The 15,792-nt window shown below is 43.1% G+C and overlaps 1 protein-coding gene across 6 annotated transcripts; it reads right to left on the bottom strand.

The window, feature by feature from the left end:
• Window positions 1–2,054: 2,054 nt before the first annotated feature.
• LOC120947770 (plasma membrane ascorbate-dependent reductase CYBRD1) lies at window positions 2,055–15,257 on the bottom strand. 6 transcript variants are annotated; one of them, XM_040363438.2, is made up of 6 exons: window positions 15,043–15,257; window positions 12,919–13,236; window positions 6,786–7,006; window positions 6,491–6,713; window positions 5,085–5,234; window positions 2,055–5,007 (listed from the first exon to the last, which is right to left on the bottom strand). In XM_040363438.2, the coding sequence occupies exons 2-6, from the start codon at window positions 13,035–13,037 to the stop codon at window positions 4,860–4,862; spliced, it is 861 nt and encodes a 286-aa protein (XP_040219372.1). In that variant the 5' UTR covers window positions 13,038–13,236; window positions 15,043–15,257; the 3' UTR covers window positions 2,055–4,859. The 6 variants fall into 6 exon arrangements, with proteins under 6 accessions (XP_040219372.1, XP_040219371.1, XP_040219376.1 ...); XM_040363437.2 differs by lacking the exon at window positions 15,043–15,257 and adding an exon at window positions 14,104–14,144; XM_040363442.2 differs by lacking the exon at window positions 15,043–15,257 and adding an exon at window positions 14,014–14,089.
• Between the last annotated feature and the right edge of the window lie 535 nt (window positions 15,258–15,792).

Raw genomic sequence — 15,792 nt, 5'->3', positions numbered from 1 at the left:
AAAATATCAAATAAAATTGATAATACCACTAACAGAAGCAAAACGACCTTTTTTGAAATGGTTAAATCAATGTTGTTGTTTTCGGCTACGCAATATGTACAAAAATAATATATAAAATAAAATTGGTCCGTCCACAAACGTGAATGGAAAATGTGAATAAATTATTAGCTGTTGCTTGCAGGGTACAGCAAGATCATGTAATTTAATGTTGAATTTTTATTTTATCTAACGCTAGATAATTTGGCCAATTTACAGGGCTCCGCAACTTAATTTCAAAGATTTCCTTTACTCTAAAGAGTAAGCCGAAAATTATGGTCTCGAAACTCAATTTAAATTGAAGTACTTAAATATCTGAATCTAACCCATATTGGCCCTCACATCAATATATAACCTTTTCTGGTTCAAGAACTGCACATGACATAAAGCGGGTTCTGAACTGCCAGTCCTGGAGTCGATACTGAACCCATAACGGTCCTGGAACCTATACTGGTCATACCGGTCCAGGAACTGATCATGAACCCATACCTGCCCTGGAACCTATAATGAACCCATAACGGTATTGGAATCGATCATGAACCCTTATCTCTTCCAGAGCCAATCATGAACTCCTGGAACTGATACTGAATTCATACTCATACCCATACCCATATCAATCCAGAAATAGCTCGCTATTGCATTTATTTTATAGAACTGTTACGCAATTGGATTCGGAACGATACTTGATCCGGATTTGAAACCTATACAGTTCCAGTTCCAGAATTTGTATAGTGAAGGCAAGAATTGTATTTTTTCTTCTTATAGTAGTGCTATAAAATGTAATAGACTAGTACCAGACGTTGCTTCGTTATACCTGTAAAGGAGTAAAATTTCAAAATATTGCTGTAAACATGCGAATAATCATCGTCAAAGTAAAATATGTAGTGAGTATGGTGTGGAAGAATACATATCAAATATTTAATATAAAAATATGAAAGAAAAATATAAATATGTAGTTGTCGTAGTAGTAGTAGAACTAGTAAGCATAATGTGTACAGCCTTTCCCCGAGTTACGCGACACTCGATTTACGCAAATTTTTATTTTTTGCGGTTCATATGTCAAATTAGTACAATGTTCTCCATCAATTGTCAAATGAAAAATAATTTGCAATTTTTCAAAAATTTTCAATCATCAAAATACTTAAATTATCGAATTTTATACACGAATTGCATTAAATAAGTAATATATTACATAAATGAAGTAATATATTACATAAATGAACCAATTTTGATAATTTAATTATAATTATTAATAATCAAGTATCTTTTGGCTGTAAAACGTCCAATATTTTACTTACGCGAAAATCCGAGTTACGCGGATATCTCCGCATTATTCGCGTAAATCGAGGAAAGACTGTATTTTATACATAGAGTCGATTGATGATATTTTATCACATATTTCATATAATAATTGATAACATCTTTTGCCAAAAAGAAAACAAATAAAGACTTTTTTCATCAAACTATGAGCAATTTAGTTTCCTAACGAATGAACATATTTTTAGTGAGATCAAAATATTTTTAAACATTTCATCTTTATTCCCTCCCGTTTTTTGCACTCATTCGTGTGAAATTGTTAGGGAATAAAAAAAGGGTTACTAAGTGAATAAAATTAGATACGAATCTATCGGTAAGCGAAATCAATTGATTTGGTTATGAATGCGTTATGATTATTCTCACATCTAACCAATTTCCATTACAGTACGAACGTGCTGCAATGGTACAATGCGCCAAAGTCCAATCACAGACATTCTCCAAACAATTTCAATTTGTGAATGGATTTGCGAATTACGATTGAAGAAAGGTGAAACAATAATATTGGGTTGGTGAAGAATTAATCAAACTTATTTGTAAAAACAAGGATCATGGCCACGTGAGAAATAATGCTTCAACGAATCCCGCTAATATTTTTATAATCTGTAGGAAGCAATGCGATCATAATGTTCTTTCATAATGCAACATGAAATGAAATGTTTTAATATCCTTGGTCAAGCAAAACACAACACACGGAGCACCAGCATTTTCCCTACAGATCTTGTTTTATTTATTTTTTACATATACTTGTGTTTATGGTATGAAATGAGTTTTCCACAGCTTGGTTATGTGTTGTAACATTTTGCTAGGAAATGAGACGATAGCAAAAATTTTGGTTTGCATCATACTATGTGTGTATAAAAAATGGGTTTTTTTTCGCGTTAGATTAATTAATGCGTCAATCGTACCCTTTCCGGTTTCGCTCGTCCTCCGTCCCCGACCACGTTTGTATTGCAGGTTTTAAGCTAAGTAACGGACAAATATATATGTAAATATTCAAAGAGTGTTTCGCACACCAAATTTTGAGCACGCCCCACCGGGGCACCGGGTACCGGGCGAATTGCATTTAATGTGGGTGTGCTCGAACGGCACAACAAAGGTACACACGGAGAAGATACATAAATACGTGCCCTCTAACAAACGTTCGGTTTTCAAATACATTGTACTGTTTTCGATCGGATGGTGTAGGATGTTGCTGGTGCCTTCTTCTTTTTTTTCTTTTTTTGGGAGGTTGTAAATTCATTCTTATATCGTTTGATTGCTTACTCCACTGGCTTTATCCACTGTTGTATTTATAAGTAATTTGTTTTTTACTTTATAATAATAATAATCGTAAAAGGTGGTTTGGTCTGCCATCTCGGTGGCGTTATAGCGTAGCGGTAGCTATGCAAACGCGCACCTATGGCCTGTGGGGAACGTAACGAAGACAAACATAACGAGTAAACAAATAACAACGCCGGTGCCGTATCCGTAATAATACAGCGTGACACCATCCCAAGCACCCAGCGTAGGTGCTTGCTGCAGCGAGACGAATTTTAGGTTCTTAGGGAATTCTCTTTGAACTACGTAAATACGACTTTAAATTTTTGTTTTTTGTTTTGGATTACATCGTTCACTAGGCTGTAGTAGTACGCACTATATAGTGTTTTTTTTGTTGTTTTTCGTGGAAATGTAATGTAATGCTACCGTAACTTCACCCTCGGAGCGTGGCAAGATGTGCCACGCTGCCACGACGTCTATGTAAAGAGCAGATGTTTGCAAAAAACTTGGTGGGTTTTTCCTTCCCGTACAACGCAGCAAGCGCTTCCTTCTTCGGACCTCGGTATGCTTATTATCATCCTCCATTTTCCCCTCGTTGCGCTGTGTTTTTTCCTTGATTACATTCATGCTTTTGGACACATCCGTTACGTTTCCGCAACAAACATGCATTTCATCTTGTCCTTGTATGTATGTTGTTTTATGCTTCTTCTTCATCTCTTTCCTTTAATAATTTATACGTTACTTTTTTGTTTGAACACACATTTTTTGTTTCTTTAAATATATGCATATGTTTGTTGTTGTTGTTGTGTTGATTTTGTTCTGTTCTGCTTGCTCTTGTATCTGTCTACTCGATCTCGTACTCAATGGTCGCCCTCTAAAATCGATTTTCTGGCTGCCGCTGTATATCAGCGCGCCCATTCCGTAAGTATTGGAATTACATTAGAAAAAGAGGGGTAGGGAGAGAGGGATGAGGTTTAAATTTATCTAAACTATCTCTTTTTATCTTTCGTTTTGCTATATTGTTGAAATCCCGATGGTTCGTTTGGTTTGATTGATTCTCGTTTTCGATAAATAGGTAAAGTTCAATTCCGTCCACTTCAAATGAGCAAATGTTTCATCATATTCGGATCAGCTAATGCTATGCGTTACGAGAGATAGGGATAGAGAATGTATGTAGACAGTGTAAAAGAATGTTCAAAACCGTAAAACACAACACGCTGAGACAAAGGGAGATTATTTCTATAAACAGTATCCTGCGCGGGTTTTTCACCATTGGCACTAACATTGTGTTTTTTTTTCTTCATTTTTTTTCATTTAATTACGTGGGATTGTGTGTATGATTTTGATTCATTTAGCTTACTTACTATCATTTCTTCTTGGCCGTCTACAACTTTCCTAGCGTTCGCAAGTCGTCTACTTGTGGACTTGGGGCGGTACACCTACTTGGGTTAGCTGACGAATATGGGAGAGCGGGGTTTTGGTTGAAGAAATTGTATCATATTAGTGATTAAATGGTATATGGATTCATTCGGTCGCCCGCGCTTGACTTGCGTGTTTGACTCAAAATCGTACGTTCGACCGATTCGCGGTTGCGGTTTTGATGCGTTTCAGATTAAAAACATTTTCCACTGTTTTTTTTTTTTGCTTTTCATGTGTCACACTTTCGGGTGTTGTTGCTTCGATGTGCTGTTCAATGTGGTGAGAAGGTGGATCGTAACGTATTCTAAACATTGCCGCTCGAGATCAACCAGTCTCCAGTCGGCGGAAGGAGTTGTATAAATAACATTATTAGATCAACAAAATGTTGCCATTCATTTTAGACTTTTTTTTTCACACTCGTAACACAGCATTCAAACAATCGGAAATATATAATAGACACAAACATACGCACACCCATCCACACGCACGTGCGCATGTTGATAATAAAACAATTCCTTTCCAGGCTGTAGCCGGGAATGGTGGTTAAAATAAACATAACAAATCGTCGCACCGCATGCCGTACCGGGTACGCTGTCGTAAAACTAAAGTACGTAAATACCTCTTGTCATTAACTATTCGATCCATAAATTAAACGACATTGCAGCCGTCCGCCGTACGCGCGCACCTTTGTTTTCGACCGTTTGAATTTGATTTCTTAATCGGCTCGCAGTCCCCACCGTTGGGGTTTTGGATGGCTTGGCCGGTTTGTTTCAGCCGTACCATCTTAGCCTTTAGATATTATGATTGAGCTTATAGAAAAATTGCTTGCTTTAGATACGCTCGGTGACGTACACCTTGCAGTTGGCCGGCGAGTTGGAGCGTCGTACCGCGAACGGAATGATGATGCCCAGCCCGGTCAGGATGACTCCGATCGAGTTCATAATGATGCCCTCCTCCACGGTTTGTGAGTAGTTTTCACTGAAAAAGATGAAAAAGCAAGATATGAGTTTCGCGTATGGAGGGGAGGAAGGGAGGAAGATTGCAACCAAATTTACCCAAGTTCAAAGTGAGCCTTCTGGGTCAGACCGGTGACGGCGGTAGCGATGGCCAGCATGAACGTGGCCACACCGAAGCTGGCATGAATCGGAACCATGGTGGAGCGGAACTTGTAAGTTGCGTTCTCGCAGCACAGCAGAATCAGGAAGCTGTGGTAAGACAAAACAAAAAGGAGATTAGAAGTTGAGTAGTGTTTTGTTTGATAAATGTTTAATAGATCATTTTGCTCTAGATCAGTGGTCTCCATCCTGTGGTTCGCGGATCTGCGAAAGATTTGATTTGATTGATTTTTAAGAAGAAAAGCTTATTATATTACAAATCGTTCATTTTTTTACACAATCAAGATTAGATTTCCAACAGGCATGTCTAGAATAATATTGAAGCATATGTTTTATCAAAAAGCTTTGCACAAAGTTGACAAAATATATGCTCTATACATGTGTGCCGCGGCAAATGTACTTTTAAACACAAGTGTTCCGTGGTCCTATAAAAGGTTGATAAGCACGGCTCTAGATCAGGAGTCTCTAAACTACGGCCCGCGGGCCGCTTGCAGCCCTCAAGGGCCTTTAATGCGGCCCGCGATGACTGGGTAAAGGTTAAATTAAATAGCTTTTTTTTTGACTGATTAATAGAAATTTATTGTTTTACTTCTGAAAGACGAAAATCAAGATTCTTTTATTGAATTTTATTGAAAGCTGCAGAAATTTGATATATTTTGTTAGTATTTTCTTATTAAAACAAGATTTGAACTTCCACTCGTTCTAAAGGTAGCGTCAAAATGGCCCTCAACAACGTTGATTGCGAAGCAATGCGTCCCGCGAACTGAAAAGTTGGAGACCCCTGCTCTAGATCATTGGAACGTTTAGTTATGGGTCCTTTAATTTTAAGTGATGTTTGCAGACCATGGAAGCCAGGTACTTAATCAAGAATCAATAGATAAATAAGTAAATAATTAAATCAATCAATAAATACATAGGCTAGTTAATCTTCCTTCGCTATAGGAATCGCTAAATATATATGAATATCTAAAGAGTTAACGTATGAAGTATCCATCGCACACGTTGATATGTGATCTTCGAATGATGGAGCGATTCAAAGATTCATATTACCATTACCAATGTTTTTTCAGAGTAGCGAAGAAACAAACCTTTCACGAGTGAATCATAAGTCACTAGAGAATTTCGACGAAGAATTCCTATAGACATCCAATGAATCTTTACAGATTTATATATCTTTTGAGATTGATGAATCTTGGATAATACATGATTCTGAAAATAATTTAAATCCATATTGATGGATTCAAATTAAAAACTCGTTCTATTTCATGAATTTTGAATCAGAGATATTTATATCCAAAATTGCTTCACCTACCAGCTAAGAGCACTCACTCCAACTAGAAACCCACCTGAAGAAGCCCAGCACAAACTGCAGCGCAAACAGTCCCATTGTGATCATGCCCAGCCAGGAGTGCAGCGAGTAGAAGTTCGGAATCTGCTGCTGGTTGTGCGAATCCCAGACGGCCATGAAGCCAATCACTATGCACGGGATCGAGCAGGCGTGGAAGAAGGTATGGCACAGCTTGACGATCAGGTGCGAACAGCAGCGACAGATTCGGTACAGCAGGATGGCTACAATGACAAGAACATGTATGAAACATTCGGTCCAGCTATTGTCCATCGACGGTACAGGCAAACGCTTACAGAATCCGGACAGCGTGATGTAGCCACCGATCATGAGCACCGGGTGCAGGTTGAACTGCAGCTTCGGGTCGTCCATGTTGAAACCCTTCCGGTAGTAGATCGTCCAGAAGATGGTCAGCACCGAGGCGGCGATCAGCAGGATCGAGGAGACGACCACGACCAGTATGTACTCGAACCATGCGCCACAGTTCCAGACGCGATCGTCATCGTCGTCGTATCGCCTGTAGAAATAGAAAGCAAGCAGGGAAGGTTAGGGATGGCCTGCGGGACGATCCTAAGGGCAGCTGGTAATTGAGTTACACGATTAGTGAGGAGAATGAATTTATAATCTCAATCTTCCCCCAACAACCTTTGCCATTATTCTCGCTCCACTATCCTTCTCGTTCTCGTGCCCACACGCCCTCCCAATGATGATGGTCTTCAATGTCCCGCAGCTTCCTAACGCGGGCACGATCGGGAAGCAAGCGGGAAACCCAACCCAAGATCATGTGGGTTCAACGGGGGAGCGGGAACGAGCGACATCCTGCTGTGGTGAATCAACTTGGTCGTCGTCGTCGTCGTCGCAACCACCCGGACGTGGTGTGTGCTTGGCCGCGCAGTTGACGCGAAGAGGTCAATTTAGTTAATTGGCCCCCGGGCGCAAGTCGAGACGAGCGGCTCGAGGCGAGATGCGATGGGACGCCAGGACCGGGGCCGGGGTCTGCTCATTTAACGAGTTCCAATAGGCACGGCCCGCAAGTGGGTGGATGCGTCGTCCGCGCGCCAACAGTGCGTCAACTCGACTTCATTGCGATTGCAAGCCTAAACAATTTCAATTTCTCAACCGCAGCTCCACTTGTTTTTTGGCTCGATTCTGCGACCGTTTGACTCCCAGTTCCCAACACGCACACACACACACACACACACACTTCTAGTGTTACACGCTAAATGAGATGTGTTTCTGTGTGTGTCTGTTTTTTCTCTGTTTGTTTGGTCGTTTTGTCCCCGTCGGTACACCATAAATAGGCAATGTAAACTTGATGCCCATCCATCTCCGACGGACTGCGGGTGGGACGCTTTAGCGCGTGATAAAATGACACGATAATTAAAGCAACGAGCAATCAACTACACGGGCGTGGATCATGGCGGTGGGTGGGTGGCTGTGGTAGAGATCACCCCAATGGGCATGGGTTTATCTGTGCTGCCGGCGTAGGTTCATCATTTTTCTTTTGGCGGGGGCGCGCGCGAGAGCGGATTGCGCATTGCGCTGGGAATGGGCTGGACATCACGACATCACCTCGAAGCTGGCGCCGTTTATGACACTTTTTTTTTTTGGTTGGCAGCAGGGTGATGTTTAATGTAAACCATTATGTTTCCACCCGTCTCGCGGACTGGCCCAGTGCGAGCGTGCGATAATTTCATGCTATTTTAATTTACGATCCTTGGCCGTACACGATCACACGGCTTGGTGGCTTGGGACATTGCGGGAGCGGCAGGTTTTATTTGTCCGCAGTTAGCAAATAGTGGCGTTTAAAGAGCAATGGTCTTTTACAAAGACTTTTTGTTATGAAGTAATTTGTGATTTTTTCCCCTCTTGGATAAGCTTTACATGAATATGCAACGGAAGCAAGAGTTGCAACAGCATAATGCAACAGCGAGAAACAGAGGAACCGAACCGAAATACCGAAGTGAATTAATTTAAATGCTAAAGCTCATTCAAAAACAGGAATGCAATCAAGCTATAGCCATCGAATGCGTTCGCTTTTCCCGGCCATGGTCATAGCAAACTGCCAGCGCTAACCTTGCGCGCATTTTCCAGCAGAGAAGCCATCCCCGTTTCTTCCTGATTGTATCATTCGATGCGCCTCCCTTTCACGCCCGTCCCTAGCATGCATATTAATGGCTTGATTTGAATGTTGCCCGGCGGCCTGCAGGCAGGTTGGCGTCCACCTAGGAAGTAAAGCTTAGTTCCAGAGTTCCTTGCCCTCACAGGCACAAGGCACTGCAGCGCTGCCAGAGGGCTCTACCAGCTCGAAAGCCTGCTCAAACGTTTCAAGATCTTGAGGGAACTCGTTCGTTCGTTCGCAGTGTACGAGAGTGAAAGTAACCTTCCTCTCGTTTCGCTCCTCTTTTCCTCTCACCTTCAACGAGCCCTTTCTCTTTAACCCTTGCGAGTGATCCACCGCGCGCGCGCACACACACACGTGCTGCAGCGGTTGCGGTTGCCGTCGAGTGGCGCATCGTGTCGGTGCGCAATCTGAACCTGCATCGCGTCTATTGCTTCTAGCGTTCCCGCCACCAAGCGGGTGGGTGGGTGGAAAATCAAACTTGTTTACACGAAGCTCCAGCTTCCCCTCGTCCCCACAATCTCCCCCACAGAGCGCACACGCACACCTTGGTGGCTCAAGTCTTTCTCTCGTTTCTTCGCACGGGCAATTTATGTTTTGTAAAGGGAGCCATTTCAGTCCCACCTGTAGAGTGAACTGGGAGAGGAGGTGGAGAATTGGGGGGGAGCTTCTATGATCGGTCCAAACGTGCGGTGTGTTTGCGATCCGGAGCCGTCCTCTCTCACATACAAAAAAAAAACAAGCACTCGAAGGAGGGAAGGTGGTAGGCACGGATTTGAATGTGTTTTCCTTGCGGCTTTCCCTCCGGGCACACTCTCCACACGACCGGATCGGTATGGCAGGTTTATTTTCACTTTCTTTTTGCTATCAAACCGACCCCTCCGGCCGGCTGGCTGCCAGCACTCTCTTGCGACCCCGGCCGCACGCATTGATCGATTCGCGCGCGCAAACACCTGGTAGTTGGAAAATTACCCCCCCCCCCAGTTCCTGGGTTCCTCAACCCCCTTCACGTCAACACTTCCCTGTGTTTCAAACCGTTCGATCGATTGATCGATGTGAAACGGTTTCGCCACGCTCACCGAAAAGAGGAAGATCCGGCCTGCTGCTATGTGGTTGGCTCGCTTGGGCATTTGAATTTTCTCTGGCAATCGCTAACGCACAACAAAATCAAAGCGCATCACGGGTACGAACAATAAAAAACCAAAACCAGGAAACTAATATACTCGGCAGCCGGGCAAAACAAATCAATAGTTGGAGCAGTGGTTGGAGCAACTACTCGCACGAGGATGGAGTATTGATTTTACATTTTCCCATTTATTTGCTGCATCATTTTTCAATTAAGCTGCCCCCGGTGCAGGATGGTTGGTTAGTAGGGATGGGGTTGGGTTAGGGGTCACGAGGGAATGACCACCTCATAGTTACAGGTAAGCGCGCGACACGTGACGGACAGTAAATTGTTTCTGCCATCGGGAAGATAATAACCGCCTTACCCTCCGGTGGTGGTGGAATTTCGCGGCATGTTGTTGGCGGGGCAAGCAAATCACACACACACAAACTCACGGCGATAGAACACAGAAACACAGCAATTTCACACTAAACCACAGGTAAAAGCGTGCCAATACGCTTCTACGGACACTTTCAACACGGAACAGTCTACCGACCGTTTGAACTATTTCGCTAGCTATTTCTGATCAGACTGAACGAGAAAAAAGAGCAACTGCGATTCGATGATTCAGCCCCCACACACACAGTACACACACACACACGGTACACTAGAAAAGCACCTTCAGCTCGCGACTGTGTTCGCTGTGTACGTCGTTTAGGCAAATACGGAGGAAAACATAAGAAGGAAAAAACCGCGACTCGTGAAAGCCCGTGCCCGTGCGCGTCAGCGTTGCAGCGTTGCAAATGTGATCAGCATCTCCAGCCTGACTGACGGACGGTTCAATCTGCGCCAGTAACGTTTTATCACCTCCACCACCACCACGGCCACCATCTCGCTACTAGAAACGGCTCACATCTTGGCTCTCCAATTCTCTTTTCTCAAAACTTGGAAGGGGTGGAGGATCGCATCCCATGAAGCGATCGTTAGACTCTCTAATGCTCTCTATCTCTTAAATGTGGCCGTTCGGCTGGCAAGAGTCGAAACGATACAGTTTCTTCTCTCCCTGAAAAGGGCTCTCTCTCTCTCGTCTGTCTCTCCCTTCGTTGGTTGGAAGGTTTTTTTTTTGTTGGTTCCGGGTGCAGCGGGACGGGGATCGGGGTTTGGTCGGTTTAATGGGACACTGTTGCACCGAACATTTAGCGGACCCGGGGCCACACGCTGTTGACGGAAGCGTGTAAATGCAATTAGAGAGCTCATAAAATGGAACATCTTTTAAATCGCTCTAGGGAGTGTGGATGCTTTTGTTGTTTTGTTTAGGTCTAATTTGGACAAGCAGTTTGATAGCAATTTAAAACACCTGCGAAGGTTTGGGGATTAGGTTTTTGTGTACGGTTATATTGGTTTTAATCGCAGGCTCTCCATCGAATCCCGCCCGGATCAGGATTGTGTGATTGTATTTGTGGAACATAGGTTAACCTTAGCACATGCCTCCAAAAGTCTGTCCAAGGCCCGGGTGACCGCAGTCAACGTAATGAAGAAAAATATTGCTTCTCGATATCATTCACATGCTTTAGTGATAAATAATTTCATTGAGCTTTAACTACACAGTTGTTCATCGTATTCAGAGACATAAATTTGGGAATATTTTGGAAGATTGATAAACCAAACTGTTAATGTGAATATGTATAAAATCGTATATACGTTTATATTTAAAGTAGCCAATACAATGTTAGGTTGAAAGAGGTTGAAACTGGTAAGTTAGATATATATATATATATATATATATATATATATATATATATATATATATATATATATATATATATATATATATATATATATATATATATATATATATATGATAAGTATGTTACAAATAGGTTATGTCTAGGTACGGTTTTTTTAGATGTGTGTCATTGAACAGGTTTAGTTATGCAGGGTAGGTGTTTATCTAAATTTATGCCAAAAAAAAAATCACACAAACCATAATGCAATTCGTTCAAATCGTTGAACTTGCAAGATGCAATACATTTGCAACTTCTGATCCCATAATGTAGGAATGTATTTCCATTTTACGACACTCATAAGCGCTGCCTTCAACCATTGAATTGTGATTAAAGAAAAAGTAAAAGATAAAAAAAAACTATTTAAAAAACTATACAACTACAAATAAAAACATCGTAATAATTGGATATTTGTTGATAAAAGCATTTTAATTCCTTTTAAAAAATATATGTTTTATGATGATAATTTCAAAGCCAACAGATCGTGGTAACAACATGTGTTGAAATGCTTGTAATACATCTCATTGTTTCATTATTTCATTTTTCCAAACGCACAAAACGCAAAAAAAAACATAGAATTGAAAAAGAGGATTTTCCCCAAAATATATAAAAGTATGCGCCCAAACATAAAAATGTATAAAACGCAAGTCTGCAGTCAACAATTGTTTTGATACAAACAATACTGATTTCTGAATATTTTAATAAACTAAATTTTAATCCGAATATTTATATAACTAAAAAAAGCGACAAACTTCTTTCTTGACCATACCCAAAGAGAAAGAGAAGCACGGTTCACGACGACACAGAAGGTGAATCTCGGGACTGGCTAATCTGGCAGCGTACGATCATAATTGGGATGCTGCAATCGGTGTCTCGATGAGTGGCAGGAAGCCCGTACCCGTCTGTACCCGACTCAATTTATGATTATTGAATGAAGAAGCTACCCACTTACGCGAGCTTTGTACGATGTTGTCGAATGCGGCTCGGAATATCTCCAAGTAGTTCCTGTCTAAGAGGTTTAGCTTATGCGTGCGTGACTGTGGTCTGGTCCCGTGATACACTCGTCAAGCGTCGTATACACCTTACAACACAGCGTGTTTGTCATGGGTTTATATCACACAACCTTGCACATATGCAGGACATATTTTCCGTGTTAGTTGTGGATAACAACACTCAGTCTCTGTCTAATTAAGTCCTTAAATGGTCTTAGAAGACCCAACCTTTGACCCCCGGTCTCTATGGTTGTTGGGACAAATAAGAACAAAAACTCAGAGATTTCCAGTAGGTAGAAACTACTTCTAACAACACTACCACCTGGGTGATATGCGAATAATTCCGAGGTCATTAGAAAAAAGGCGTAAATCCGACTGGATGATGTCGTTTCTTAACTCAGATAAGTTTAAGATATCTTTACTTACTTTTCGTCCGGCGGCGGTGGCATATCGTGCTGGCTCGGACTTCTCGGTGGCGTTTTCTCGCTCTCCATCATCGCTAGCGGAGCCTCACAGGGCAGGGGGCTCACCGAGGATCCGTCCATTTTGAGCTTTATTTTGGCGGTTTAGTAGTGGCACACGTCTCAACGGGAAAGCGGAATCGGCGGTTTGGCAGACTGCGTTCGCTGCGTTCGTTTCTCGGGAACACTGGGCGCGGGATGGATAACACACACTGCGGCGATGCTGGTGATGGATCCGAACTGGGTTTGGTCGATGGTCGATTTGCTGTGATAAAGCGTGCGCCTGCAAGAAACAAACGAACCAAACACTTGCTACAGATGTCGGGGAAAGATGTCGTAATCTTGAAATCTTGCAATCTCTTTATGATATACGCGTGTGTGTGTGTGTGTGACGGAAGGTGAGGGCACCTAGGTACATCTTCTTATCATTCCGGGACAAGATAAATTTAATTTAAATTTCTTCATCCACTAGATGTGCTAGATTTCATGCTGCTGTTAGCAGAGCAGGCTCGAGAGTGGGCTAAGCATGAGCCTTCGAGAGTGAAAGAGCAAATTGAAGCGCACACCAGAGACAGAGAGCGCGAGAGAGAGAGCAGGAAGTATGCAAATGCAACCTGCAAAAGCGGACTGGAACTGTCCCGGGCTTGGCGTTGCAGCGGAGTTGCAGTAGCCAAGGGTCGCGACCGCCCGTCTTTGTCCTAAGGTTTGTCTTGTTTCTTGCACATCGAACACACGAAATGAATCTCACTAGGCGCTGTGCAACAAAAGTGCACTCGAGAACTAACTTCTCGAGTCAGATCTGTAACCAAGGGCGCGGCGGGAAACCCCCCTTTCTAGGGCCGCGGCTGTATTGCGCGCCAATCGATATATCAGGCCTGCCCGGGAGCACCCGGGAGTGGCATCCGGAAAAAAGGAACTACTTCACTGCTTTGTTTATCTCACTCAATTCCTGCTGCGTAGCACAGGCACAAGCCAGTCGTCAGGAGCGTTTTGGGACAAGCCCTGCCCGAACGCGGATGAAAGCAGTAACACAAGCGCGCGCGGGAAAACTTGACCGTACTCGATGGTGGGGCAACGTCCAGCAACACCAGCAGCAATTTGTTGATTTTGCTTAATAAATCACAGTAAAAACCGTGTCACTACACACTACCTGTGTGGCCCGTGGAGATGCGTACCAGTGCTAGTGCTGTGATGCTGCTACTCCCTTTTGCTGCTCTCGGGAAGGGCGGAAAAGCTGCCCAAAAAGCAAGTGAGTGCAAAGTACTAAACCAGAGAAAATCACTTTTCCGCACATGTGTGTGTGTGTGGCTTTATGAGCGGGAGAGGAATCATCTCTTCCACACGCACTCGCACGCTCTAGCTTCACGCGGGAGTGTTATTCCAGCAAATGTTACCGAAGAACCGTGGAAGAGATGCTGTGAAGCAGGAGCATAGCAACGAAACGCGGAAAAACACCCCTGGAGAGTTGGAAAGCTCGCGCGAGAGCAAGGGCCCGTATCGAATGGAGATGCTGCGGCGATGGCTACTTTGGTTGAGGTTTATTTACTTTTGCATTTAAATTATTCAAACGGCCGTTACTTCGAGTGTGGTGCACATGGGGCCCAGGGAAGAAAACACACATCAGAAGCACAGATGAACGCGCAAACACTTGAGAGCGGGAAGTTTGGTTGAACAAGCTGCAAGATGGGTAGGGGCAAGGTACGGAGCGTTCTAAGTGCAGCTAAACCGTTGCGTTCGTTTTTCACCTGTCGATTGCCGAATAAACTTTAGAATGGAGGGCGAAAAAAAAATAGAACCACACACACTATCGACACAACTGTTACTGTCCACTGGTAACGGCGAAGGTGCAGAAACCCTCGTTTGAACAGCTTCAAATTCAATTACACTTGCCCCCAAAAAACCGATGTTCGTTAGCCCTTTGAGAAACAACACACATACTCAAAAAATCCACCCTTTGCGTAGAAACTCCCAAGTTTTGGGTTGTATGACGGGAAATATTTCGATTCAATAATGCAATAACCTTCGGGCACTTCTTGAGAATGGGGGATCCCGCCCGTCGAGGGCTTAAATAATTGAACTGCCTTCTCACCAAACGTGTATGAACGTGGAACTAATTCTTTCATGCGTTGCGTATTCCTTTTAAGCAGGCGTCCGCGTGGCTATAGCGTGGTTTTGTTGATACCGCTGTGGGGATGTTATAGCGCTTTGGGTGGAAAGGCTTTGACGGCGTGTCGTTGGCGTCCTTGCGTCCCGTGTAGCGCATGAAAACTATTTCCAACGGTATGCTTCGGCAGCTCTACTATCAAGACGAGTAGTGTGGCGAGCTAATAAATTTGGAGAAGACACAGTTACAGCATAAACATGAGCGAGCAAGCAAGTGAGAGAATGTGTGAAGTGGTGGTCGCATTTGTTTTTCGGATCAAATCGGGTGAAATTGCTAGTGAGGGAAGAGTTTTCGTGCCCTTGTCCTTAAAGGAGAGTTTTCTTCACATCCGGGATTGATTGTTTACTCCGATTGTGTTAGTGTGTGTGGGATAGAGAGAGCGCGCTCGTGAGAATGAGTAAATGAAAACTCAACTAGGGAGAGAGCGGAGGGTTTCGTGTTAACGCCCTTTTTGTAGAATGCATGCGTGAAAGGATGGCGCTTCAACACGTGTTTGGGTGATTGCACTGGGCTCGTACATCATTTGAAATAAACAACGCAAAATACGATGTTTAGTATGGTGAAAGAAGTTGTGACTGAAGGACTACTCGTGGAGTTTTTGCTAGAGAAAGTAGAATATTTTACATTGTATGCTTTAATAGAAGGTTACTATTTGGCCGAGTTGAATAATTACTT

Source organism: Anopheles coluzzii, chromosome 2 (assembly GCF_943734685.1).
Source record: "Anopheles coluzzii chromosome 2, AcolN3, whole genome shotgun sequence".
NCBI lineage: Eukaryota > Metazoa > Arthropoda > Insecta > Diptera > Culicidae > Anopheles > Anopheles coluzzii.
The sequence above is the reverse complement of the archived record's forward strand: the minus strand, read 5'-3'. Positions and strand labels throughout refer to the sequence as shown.